Source organism: Marmota flaviventris, chromosome 4, assembly GCF_047511675.1.
Source record: "Marmota flaviventris isolate mMarFla1 chromosome 4, mMarFla1.hap1, whole genome shotgun sequence".
NCBI lineage: Eukaryota > Metazoa > Chordata > Mammalia > Rodentia > Sciuridae > Marmota > Marmota flaviventris.
Window position 1 is genome coordinate 60,251,951 of NC_092501.1, and position 13,139 is coordinate 60,265,089.

At 31.6% G+C, this 13,139-nt stretch overlaps 1 protein-coding gene across 1 annotated transcript in view; it reads left to right on the forward strand.

Moving 5' to 3' along the window:
- Positions 1-13,139, forward strand: part of Rtkn2 (rhotekin 2) — a 67,506-nt gene that overhangs the window by 21,465 nt on the left and 32,902 nt on the right. The window contains exons 3-5 of the mRNA XM_027931151.1: positions 5,460-5,518; positions 9,451-9,504; positions 10,828-10,945. Of these exons, the coding sequence (XP_027786952.1) occupies positions 5,460-5,518; positions 9,451-9,504; positions 10,828-10,945 (231 nt within the window). The remainder of the gene's footprint in view (positions 1-5,459; positions 5,519-9,450; positions 9,505-10,827; positions 10,946-13,139) is intronic.

Sequence of the window (13,139 nt, forward strand, 5' to 3'; positions counted from 1 at the left end):
TACTTGTGAAATTGGTCATGTATGTTATTTTTTCCCCTCTTTATTGATAAGTATTGTTCTACTATGTGTATATTCCATAGTGCCACTCCCTTTTCCCAATTTTGACTCTTTTCCAATTACTACCTGCTTTAGGGCACTTGCAGTTCTTTTCAAGTAGTTATTTTTAAAACAGTTTTTCTATTATATTGTTTTCTGAAGGAGGATTTCTTCAATCTGAGCTACTTTTCTCAGCAAGAGAAACAATAAGAGAGGTAAACAGAGAGCCTACATCCTGGGAACAAATTTTTACCCCTCACACTTCAGATAGAGCCCTAATATCCAGAATATACAAAGAACTCAAAAAATTAAACAATAAGATAACAAATAACCCAATCAACAAATGGGCCAAGGACCTGAACAAATACTTCACAGAGGAGGACATACAATCAATCAACAAGTACATGAAAAAATGCTCACCATCTCTAGCAGTCAGAGAAATGCAAATCAAAACCACCCTAAGATACCATCTCACTCCAGTAAGATTGGCAGCCATTCTGAAGTCAAACAACAATAAGTGTTGGCGAGGATGTGGGGAAAAGGGTACACTTGTACACTGCTGGTGGGACTGCAAATTGGTAAGGCCAATCTGGAAAGCAGTATGGAGATACCTGGGAAAGCTGGGAATGGATCCACCATTTGACCCAGCTATCGCCCTCCTCGGACTATTCCCTGAGGATCTTAAAAGAGCGTACTATAGGGATACTGCCACATCAATGATCATAGCGGCACAATTCACAATAGCTAGACTGTGGAACCAACCTAGATGCCCTTCAATAGATGAATGGATAAAAAAAATGTGGCATCTATACACAATGGAGTACTACGCAGCAATAAAAAAATGACAAAATCATAGAATTTGCAGGAAAATGGATGGCATTAGAGCAGATTATGCTAAGCGAAGCTAGCCAATCCTTAAAAAACAAATGCCAAATGTCTTTTTGATATAAAGAGAGCAACTAAGAACAGAACAGGAAGGAAGAGCATGAGGAAAAGATTAACATTAAACAAAGACGAGTGGGGGGAGAGAAAGGGAGAGAGAAGGGAAAGCATATGGAAATGGTAGGAGACCCTCAATGTTACACAAAATTACATAGAAGGGGATGTGAGGGGAAAGTGGGGGGGAACAAGGGAGAGAATTGAACAACAGCAGATGAAGTAGAGAGGGATGATGGGAGGGGAGGGGAGGGGGGATAGTAGGGGAAAGGAAAGGTAGCAGAATACAACAGTCACTAATATGCCATTATGTAAAAATGTGAGTGTGTAACCGATGTGATTCTGCAATTTGTATTTGGGGTAAAAATGGGAGTTCATAACCCAATTGAGTCAAATGTATGAAAGATGATATGTCATGAGCTTTGTAATGTTTTGAACAACCAATAAAAAAAAAAAAAAGAGAGAGAGAGTAGTCACCTAACTCTTTCCATAGGTAAGGCCTCCATGAGCTTGCTTTGATTGTTTCAGATGGTAGTTTCCCCATTATGTATAAATTGATGCTTGATAGTAGTCTCTGTTTTTTAGTTATATCCTCAGTATAAACTATAGGTGATTTTGTTTTCCTTATTTATCTGAAGGCTTTTGTAGAATGAGTAAAGAGAATCAGATTTTGATGGCCACCACTATTTTACAAGAACTGGCAAGTCAAACTCTGATCACTTTGGCAAATGATCTAGTGCCTCTTCTGTGTCAGCCCAAAGATAAAGACTTGGGCCAAAAATCCCGGTAATTCTTTTATTTGTGTAATATTTTAAAGAAAGACATATGATACATTTAAAATATGAAGTCGTGGAGTAGCTCTGCGAGCTAGATATTTTCCCCATTTTATAAATAAGGCTAATAAAGTTAAGAGGTTAACAGCAACTTGTGAACATAACCAGTAATTAATGCCTGAAATCCAAACCTAAGGCTTGAGTCCAGATCCTACTGTTTGTTCCATCAAAATGACCATATCCTTATTTCAGTTTATTCAACAGTAGTACTCATTCACTAGTGCCATAGAAAGCACTGAGCTGTAGAACAGATATTTTGTTACACAGCAAAAAACAAAATAGATGGACCGAAAAATCCCCCTATACTCACAGATCTTACATTTTAGCAATATCATCTATCCATCTATCTCCCCTACCCCACCCAATCCATCTCTTGTTGACTTAAATTCTGAAATGCTTTATTTGGCTTTGTAAAAATAATGCTAATTAGGGGCTGGGGATAGCTCAGCATTAGAGCGCTTGCCTCGCACATGTGAGGCACTGGGTTTGATCCTCAGCACCATATAAAAATAAATAAATAAAGATATTGTGTCTATCTTTAAAAAAATGCTAATTAGAGTCATTTATAGGACTTAATTATGTGTGCCGTTCAACATAATTGTGATGTTTTGAATAATGCTAAAATAATCTTGCAAGTTTTATGAGATGACTGTACTTGGTTTTTATACTTCAGTTTCCTAGTTTATTGCTTTTGTACTATAAATTAAAAAGTGTAGATTGGAAGTTAAAAATTATGTTAGTAGTTCTATAATGAAACATGCATTTGCAAACATTATTGTTTTAAAACATATCACATTTGGAGTAGAATTTAAGATATTTCTGAAGCTATTAATTTATACCACATGGTTTTAAGAAAGGTTAAAATTCCATGCTAAGATTTCTGTTTTCTGTTTTCACTTACTTGTATAAAAAGTGAAGGATTTTATGACCTCTTTTCAAATAATAGAATACCATTTAGAATTCTTTAAGTATTAAATTATGAAAATGTAAAATACTTTTATCATTGTGCTATTTCTCATTATAACTTGTTAATTTTAAATTCCCTTATGTAACAATAAGTAGGATAATCTGTATTTACTCAGTCAATTTTAACACAGATATTTGAGCAACAAAGTGGCAGATTGGCACCCTCTTTTGGTCATTTTATTTACCTACAGGCAGAAATATAAGTAATAAAATACAATTAAAAATTTGTCTTTTATATGTTGATCTTATAAGTTAGCATTTACAGGCCTCACCAAAATCATGCCTCAAACTAGGTTCATATGAATAAAGCACACTATTATTTATTTGTGAATTCTTTTAGTAATTTGTGGTTATTTGCTTTTTCCTCAGGCTGGCTCTCTAATCATAGAATTCAGGATTGGCATTAACATTGCAGATTTTCTAACAAGTATTTATTTAACTGTAGCAAACTGAACTGCAGCGGCACATTATTAAACAGATAATGTTTAACAATTTTATTGTGAATTTGGATTAATTAGAAAAATATCACCTTTTACAGCCCTTAATAACAGTTTGGGGAATTATTTGAATTGAAAATAAAGTTAAGCTTCAGAAAATTGAGGCTGAGTTCTCCTCCTCTCATATTTTTTTAAATCCAGAAAATTATTCTGTAAGATTATATGGTTAATTTGATTTATATTATAGTTTGATTATATTTGTGTATAATATGTTTGCTGTGAATGCTCCTGGAAATGCCTATGCAAATAATTTATAATTGCAGGGAAGAAAGCTGTACTCTGCCAGGTGGTTGGGTAGTTTGGAGAGGGAATTTTTCTTCTTGTAAATATTCAGCAAGTTTTCTTTTTGGTGGTTGTAGTATTTCAGAATTTCACATGCCTGCCAAAGCCTCAAATGTAATCCAATTTAATAATGCCTAATGGATCTCAACTCCGGCAAAATATAGACCTACTCCATAAACTTTAGGTACCACCATTTTAGAGCTTCCTTGCATTTTTTCACTGAAATAAATATTTTAAGAATTTTTATTATGTATTGCTCATATAAAAGCTGACTTTTAAAGTTATTGCTTACAAATGCCAGACAACCATATTTGTATAGCATTTTTGTACCAGTTTGAGGACACTGAGATTTGTGTTTTTATTCCTAGTGGTCCTTTTAGTATGTTATTTCTCTAAAATATATAATGAACTCCTCAGATGAACTTTTCACCACATGATGAAGCAATAAGCATGATATTCTTTAACACATTTTAATGTCAAACTCGACTTTTAAATTTGTGATTCAAAGAAACATTATTTTGAAATAGAGTACTGATATTTTTAACTACATAAATTCCCAAAATATCAGGCATGAGCATAAAGTAATTAGATGGGATTCTGAGAATATATGACTTTAAATCTACTATATTATTTTAATCATACATAGGGTATGATTCTATAAATGTCCCATGTAAACTTAACAAGTTAAAACATGTCAGTATATTATTTTAGCTCATTTGGACTATATGCCAACTCTGATACTTTTATGTTTAATCCATAAAGGGAGTAAAAAAGTAAAATGATATATTTTATCTACAAATTGGATGCATGATATGAATAGATAGTCCTTTTAATAAGCCTGCTGAGGGCAATGAGTTGTGTGATCCTCTTCTAAAAATTAAATAACTTTCCACTTCAAATTCCGACCCAATTTTTTCCCAGAAACTCTTAGAATCAAACAGTATTCAAATGGAATACTGTTTTCATCATATATTTGAATTACCTTATTAGCTGACAGTTAATTGACAATCAAGTTGAACAGGGACAAAAATAATACAAAAATACTCTTAGAAGTATTGCCTTAGAAATGGAATACTTTCTCAATAAAACTCTCCTACTTAAAAAAAAAAAGAAATGGAATACTAATCTGTAAATGCAGGTTATTAGGGAAAAGGATATTGGGGAAATATTTAAGGATTGGGAGTTGTTATGATCTAGTAGGAGTTAACTATTATTGATTTTGAAGGTTTTTTATGATAGTATATTCTTAATTATATTTGCAAATGTCTTATATTCCCAGAATATTCTTTGAAACTTTTTTCTATTGGCATAGTCAGACTTTTCTCTCCACATTTTATTCTCTCTATAGAGTTATCGTCTTCCTTTTTCAATTTATTATTTGCCCTAGTATATACTTGGTTCTTTGACATTTAGAAGAAATAAAATATGATATTGACTGCATATAAACATAGCACAGAGTAATTTCTGGATATTTTTCAGATTCTATAAAGATGAGCGAGGTGTTCTTTTGAGTAGCACATCATGTGATTGAGAAGTATGTTAACTTTTTCAAGCCACTATACTTAGTAAGCTAGAAATGTAATTTATGGAATAGTCATTTCCAGGTAATGGGGACCTGGACAAATATTGTTTATCTCATTTACAAATGCAACAAAAGAGTTTCATTTTAGAGAGACCAGTATACAATCATCAAGGAATACAAAGTTTATATGAAAAAGAGAATGGTTCTATGTATTTCTCTGTTAGTTGTTGACTAAATATCTTGAAGAAGTTTCAGTCAAATAGTTTACATTAACAAAGTGATTATTCATAGGTATGTATTTTAATATTTAGGCATTTTTAAAAGGTTTTTTGAAACAGTTGCTTATTAGAAAAGTTTTTTTGTTTATTAGAATTTTTCTTTTGACAGTGATATGAATTCTGAAAGTAAAGAAAGAACAGCTTGCAAAGGAAAGGTTGCCATATCAGGTATGCTATATTTATATTGCTGAATACATTGTATTAAATAACTAGAGTTGATGAGTTTTTATTCTCGATTTCCAGTCTCTTCATTTTACTTTTCATACATGTATCTGAATATTTGATATAAATCTATTTTAATCATTATGCTCTACATTTGAATAGAACTTTACTGTGTGGGAAAAAAAAAATGTTTCAGGAGCTGGTCTGGGGATGTAATTGAGAGGTACAGTACTTGCCTGACATGTGCAAGGAAGCCCTGGCTTCCATCCTAACAGTGCGCATGTATACACACACACACACACACACACACACACATAAAAGAAGAAGAAGAAAGAATGAAAGACACTCTCCGCCTCAAAAAAGTCTCATATATTACATATATTGTACACTTTTCTCCTTGGGGCAGCCTTGTAAAATAGGTAGGATAATTATTCTCATTTTCTATAGATTCAGAGGTTAAGTGACTTGCTGTAAGTGGCAGAGCTGGGCTGCAAACTCAAATTGATTGATACCATTCCTTTTCTGTTTTAATGATTGTCTAAACCAAGAGTTTCATGGGGTTGGAACTGTTTATTTTGTTTATCATTTTATACTCATAAGCTAACTGGTATAGTGCTTGGTGCATAGAAATTGCTCAGTGAAATTCATTGAATGGATGACTCTTGTTGCCTGTAGGATGAAGACCAAACTTTTCCCTGTTTTCCTTTCTGACCCACTTCTTTTTCTTAGCCACATCTTCCATTACTCCTATACAGAAGCCATTTGCTTTAAGCAGACATTTCTCCTGTTTTTGACACACACTACGTGGCAGACACCTAATTGACTTGTGAAATAATTAAATTTTCTTCAACATATTTGTTCAACTACAAACCCTCCCCTGTTAGAAATGTTTCCTTTGAGTTAAATGCAGTTAAGAGACCTTTTACCACTAGATGGCACTTATGCTGTGTAGTCTCAGTTTCTCCAAGTGTTAAGGAAACTGTAAGACAATGGAGATGCCTCAGATTAAGTGAATACATGACTGACTCATGTGTATACTGTTAAGAAAATGCACTTTTACAAATATTATCTCATCAGTACATTTTGGAAACAATAGGACCTCTATCAGTCCTTAAGAAATAACTGGTTTATTTCCTTGGCCAAAAGCATTGTATTAGGGAGTCTGCTGCTACGTTTCAGCCCCTGCCACTTAAAGAACTGTTTTCCATTTCCAGCTTCACCACTCACTTTATGGCTAAACAGACATTATCATCCAGGAAGAAAAGACCTGCACTTTATTTAGGACATTTTTTGCTAAAATCAGAAATTTCCAGCAGCTAAGCAAAAAAATTTTCAAAAAGAGAATTAAACTATATTGAGAAATCTGTTGCTTGTTTTATAGTTATTTATATTCATGTTGTCATCTTTCAGATTGTAAGACTGACATGAAACATGTTTTATATCTCCTTGTATCCTTTAGCTGCCAAACATTACAATTATATAATAGTACTCTAAGTTTAAACATTTTAATCTTAATAAATATGATAGATGTTTGAAGGGGATTTTCTATAAATACTTAAATCATAATCCTTGTTTCGCTTCTAATATGGCACTATTCACTATAAAAATGAGATATATTAAATTGCTATTGAACATTCAAATTCCATGATAGATTCAACATTTATTGTCATTTCATAGACTGCTGCAATTCATGATATTAGAATTAACTATATATTTAGAAGGGAGACTAAATTAAAGCATTTAAAATAAAAGAACAAAACCTTCATGACTACAGACATTCACATATCTGAACTTATTTATGCATGTGTTCCTTCTTTCAAAAGATAATTTTAAATTAAATTAAAGAACCAAAACTCTCAAGAGATGGAATATATAGGTAATTTTATCTTAACCTAGACTAAATTACATCTTGTATGTATATTTATAAAAACAATGAACTAAAAAACAAATTCACCTTTGTAATTCCATTTTCTCTTGCCATGGGCATGAAAATGTGACTTTTATTTTGCCCAAAATAAATTTGCAGCAAAGTTTCATAATGTTTCTGAGATTACTTTCATAGTCAGGAGACAACTGGATTTTCCATTTTCACTTCACCACTCACTGGCCAGATCTCTATAAATGTAAAAAGAATAATAGGCTTATCCTGATTCTTTCTGCCGAGCACCAAATAATAACACTGTGGTAATTGTCTCACCTTTTTTACTAACTACTCGTTCAATGACTAAACCAAATCAATTTTCTAGTATCTCAATTTTTCCTTTAGAAAATATCTTTAATAGACTTCAAGGATCTGATACTTTTAAGTTAACTATCCTAATTTGACTCTCTTGGTTTATTAACTAAATTTCTATGAAGACTTAAGAAAAACAAAGGTAAGAATATTCTAAATTAAAATGGAGTCAACCATTGCAAGAATCTGGAAGGAACTTCCTTCAGTGGAGCTGAATTAGGAAACATAGTTAATGTGTTATACATTTTTTGTTGTCTCAACAGTACATGACCACCTAGGAAATCGATAAGAAATGTCTACCTTAAGGAGCTTACATAGATAGGCCTGGGAAAGGGCGAGATTGACCCACAGGCTATGGGTATACAGCAAAGGAAGTCAGGGTCCATGTTCTTTCCATGATAGTGTAAATAGTTAATCCTACCCAAACAGAGTAAGAACAGCTGCGAACAAGAACAGTTATGAAATGAAATGAGTCAGCAACTGTGGTCAAGCAAGAGTGGGCTCTTTGACAGGACATTAGCTAAATAATAATTATAAAATAATAAAATCATTCCCATTAAAATCAAGAACAAAATAACAATGTCTATTATGTCAATATAATTTAACACCATTTTGGAAATTCTGGCTAAAATAATAAAAGATGAAACTATTGAAAATGAATAGACAAATTGAATATTTGAAGATAATGGATTGCAGACCTAAAAAACCTAAGGGAATTTACTGAAACACTATTTGAATTAATAATTCAGTAAAAAGTGGCTGGATTTAAGATAAATATAAAAAAATGGCAATTTATCTCAAAACCAGAAATAGCTGACTAAAAAATATAATGGCAAAAAAGATCTACTTTACAATGAAAATAACAAAAAACAAAACCATTAAATATATAATGATAACCTTTGTTAAAATGTAACAGTAAATATACTACTGTATGTAAAGACAAACTGTTATTAAGTTTTTAGTTTTCCAAGTTAATATGGATAATAGAATATAGTACTAATGAAACACTTGGGAAGAAAATTCATATAATGAAATTAGCATAAAATGCTTCCAAAAAAACCTATTTATGAAGTAGAATATAAAGGAACAATAGTTATAATATTATGGTATTGATTTTAGGACATTTAGTAATTGATAAATGATTTAATTGAATCCATAAAGTGGATAGCCCGGCAACATTTGTTCAGAATGGCATATCTAATAAATATAACATCATAAATCAGTGAGGAAGAAAAGGGCATATATGTAGAGCCAGAACAATTATTCTTATAAGAAGGTTTCTATTTTCACCTCACATGCTTCAGAGTTTCACACATATAAAATAGCTTTTAAGAGTACAAACTCGGCTGGGCATATAATAGCACACACTTCTAATTCCAGAGACTGTGGAGCCTAAAGCAGTAGGATTGCAAGTTCAGGGCCAGCCTAGGCAAGACCCCATCTCAAAATAAAAAGGTTTAGGAATATGGCTCAGTGGTAGGGCACCCTTGAATTCAATTTCTAGTACCACAAAAATAAATAAATAAGCGTGTAAATAATTAGTCCATGTACAAATCATAAAAAGTAACTAGAAAATTTGCTGTTAAATAATACATTTCATTTTGATTTCAGTGGTCAGAATCTGTCATAGAATTCAGAAGTTCAGGTCACTGTAATAAATAAAACTTACTGAATTATTACTTGTCATTTTCCACCTTATTTGTAGATGTTCGAATACCACTAATGTGGAAAGACTCTGATCACTTCAGCAGCAAAGAACGTATGTAAGATTTTAATTTGTAATTGAGAAGTTACCTTTAGTGTATAAATAAATTGACGTCATTTGACAGAATAACCAGAATCTTGTTGAATTGTTTTCTGATTTTTGATATAAATATGTTGTTCCTTTTTACTAATTAAGATATGATGCACAGCAAATGTAATATTTAGTTGTTTATCAGAACCTGTGCAAGTATAGTAACTAATGGGTTCAGGGTGGTGAGACAGGAAGGAAAATGTGGAACTAAAAAAAAAAAAAATGTTCACAGAATAAAGGTAAAGGCAACATTTCTTTGACTAGAATCCAGGAGATCTTTTCTGCTTTATTTTGTTACTTCAGATTATTTAACAGGATGTAATAAAGGAAGATTTTTAGCTTGATCTAATGTTTTTTCTTCTTCAGCATTTTATGACTTTATATGGTCTTCACAAATCTTCGTATTGCTTAGGTCATGGAAATTAACCTCAAATGATTTCTTGTTGTTAGAGGCAAAGAGAAAAGATGTGATAATCCTTTATCTTTTTGTCTATTGTGATGGCTTTGTTCCTCATACTTGAAAAACTGAATCATATTGAGCATAATTAGTTTTATATGAAGAATTTAAAATCAGTTTAGTGTTTGTTATTCAATTAGGAAATATAATTTATTTTTCAAAGGAATGCATGTGGGAATTAAGTAAATCTGATTTCTATAGAGAATAAGTTTTTCTAAAGAGCTGGTTTCTCAATAATGAGGATTTAGCCCTTTAATCACCTAATACTTTATAACATCACCAAATTAAAAGGCCCAGCAGCTATGTCTTTTGTGTTCCCATGTCTACTTTTAATTAATTTATTTATTTTTTGTGGTTTCCTCCCTTGATTTTAGTTTAGTGGAGAATGTTTTGCTGTTGTTAATGTGTCTACTCTTAACCTCTTCTAATAAAAAACATTTTTTTCTTAAATAAACTTGGAAACCAAAATGACAGAAGTGATAGCGTATACATAACAATAAATTCGTTATTAATTAAGAGTTAAGAGTTTTCTGGTAATAAAGTTCATGATTTTGGTTGTTTCTTTAGCCTGCTGATAGTCCTTTAGAGTTCTTTATGTTTAACTTAATTTTTTAATACTCTTTGGTTTAAAGATGTTTGTTAGTTGAGTAAGGTATTACTGTATACTGACAGAATAGCTATTAAAAAGGTTAAAGGTTACAATATACAATGTATGAAAATTAGAATATATTAACAAATATTTAAGCTGATACTTTTCATTTTCAAGATGATTTTAAGACAATGTTAATATTTCTTGTATGTATTGCTGCTTAAAATGTTGTCTTCTATAGGATCACAGCGCTATGCCATTTTTTGTTTATTCAAAATGGGAGCTGAAGTTTTTGATACTGACATGGTGATTGTGGATAAAACAATCACAGATATATGTTTTGAAAATGTAACAATATTGTAAGTATCTTTAATCTTCAAAGAATGAAAGTATCTATGAAGATTTTTTCTTTCTGGGTTTGTTTGTTTGTTTGTTTTCTTAAAGAATTTTAGTTTGGGAGCCTTTGGATGAAGGTCTATTTATTGGGTCATTGTAGTCTTACTTTATTCAAAATGAGGCCATTTTTTCATATGCAAATTTATGATGTAAAATAAAATGGAAATCTTATAATGAATATTAGCAGTGAATATTTGACTCATTGGATATGATAAATTTTAAAACATTTTATAGTAAATATATTTCCATTATTGACTAAACTATGACTAGAATGGAATTTCACTTAGTATTGTTTGATATAGAGTGAATTTGAACATAAAACAGACTCTTCTATCTCAATAAGAAATTTAATTACAGAAATACAAAAAACAGTAAAACAGATTCATTTATAAGATATTCCTGAAATATGAATCATAAGAAAAACCACTTTGGTAAATTTGGGGGTGTTCTTTTTCTTATGGTGCGCTTCTTTCATATACTCCCAAACAATAAAAAAAAAAAATGGGTGATCCTCAGGGCTGTTTTTATTGCCCCTGCTCTTTTACAGGCTCTTTTTATTGTGGTCATAATACAGAACCAGAAAGAACACATCAGGTAGCTATAGAAATAATTTTTAACCAACATAAGTTTTTCCTGCCGTCTTTCAAATTGGCCTAAATTAGTATGGGATTTGTGTTTCTTTTAGGCTTTCAAAGATTCTATCTTCATATATTAATGTTAATATCTACTGAACTATTAAGATAAAATCAATATACATGGTTTCTGCCATTTTCAGCTGTAGAGCTTCAGCTGAGAATTCAGAGGACTAGTTTTGCCACTCAGATCTAACATTAGAAAGACTACGGCAAACCATATTTTGTGGCTTCTGGTCCAGTGTCCTGAAGTAATTGTAGAGTGCAGAAAAATAAAATGTATTGTTCTGAGTTATTAGTAGTAACGCAGGTCTTTTTATAAGCTGTATTAAACCAAAGGAATTTATTTAGGGTCCCTCTCCTCCCAAACAACCCCTAATACTTAGATAATTGAGGCTAATTTTTTTCCCTAGTTATCTAAATATATTTATTTCCATTATCAACTATTGTTAAGAAATTTTTTTCTGACAAAATTATCCTGTTAATGGGACTCTTTTCTTCACATCACTTTGCTATTGTTTATTTTTACCACAAAGCCAAAACTCAGACTGTTTTTCAAGGGTTCAAGAACAATATGAATTACTTGGGAAGAAAACACATGATTTATAATTTTTTAAAAATTCTGTAAATATTTAAAATTGTTCTAAAAATAACTGCTGACAAATGTTCTAAATGTTTAAAAATGTGCTTTTGGTTATGATGATTGTTTTTAATAAGTATTCAATATTTATGAAGCTCTGGTTTTCCTCTAAATATTGACATTTGTTAGTCATTACCAGGAATACTGTATGTTTAGAAGCTGCCAAATAATAAACTATAAAAATATCTGGAAGTTGTTTCTTGGATTTATCCAAACTATAGATTGGCCATTTAAAAAGTTCATGTTGCATTTCTAAAATCTTTGAGACCGATAGACCTTCTGTCTGCAGGCAACATCTGTTGCTGACAGACCTCTTTTGCAGTCTTAAGTTATTTTATTGTTAGTAACACCACCACAATATTTTATGCTAAAGGTAGTTCATTGTGTCTGAAAATAGGCAAAGCCAATCTTAGTATTTGCTCAAATTGCAGAATTTCTTCATATGAGTTTAATAAATGTATACTGAGCACCTTCTAGTTCCAGGCACAAGGCTGGGTTAAGAATACAAAGATCACCAAGACAGCACATCCCAAGGAATTCATGCCTGAACGTGTTATCATTTCTGTTAACTTTGTGACATTTTTCTCTCCTATATAACCAAAAAGTGAAATGTTGTTTATAGTTATTAGGTTACAGAAATGGGGATGGGATACCCAGTGGTAAGGGGACTAAGTGACTATGAAGAAGAAATGAAAACTAAATGTTCAAATTCAATTTTAGAATATTGCCATCACCCCAAACATTACCTTAAACCTGTGTGTAGTCAATCCCCATTACCCTCTATTCCCAAGGCAACCACTGATCTTTCTGTGTTTATAATTTTGCCTTCTGGACATTTTATATAAATGGAGTCATAATTTTTTAAAAAGAAAGAAACTAAAGGTT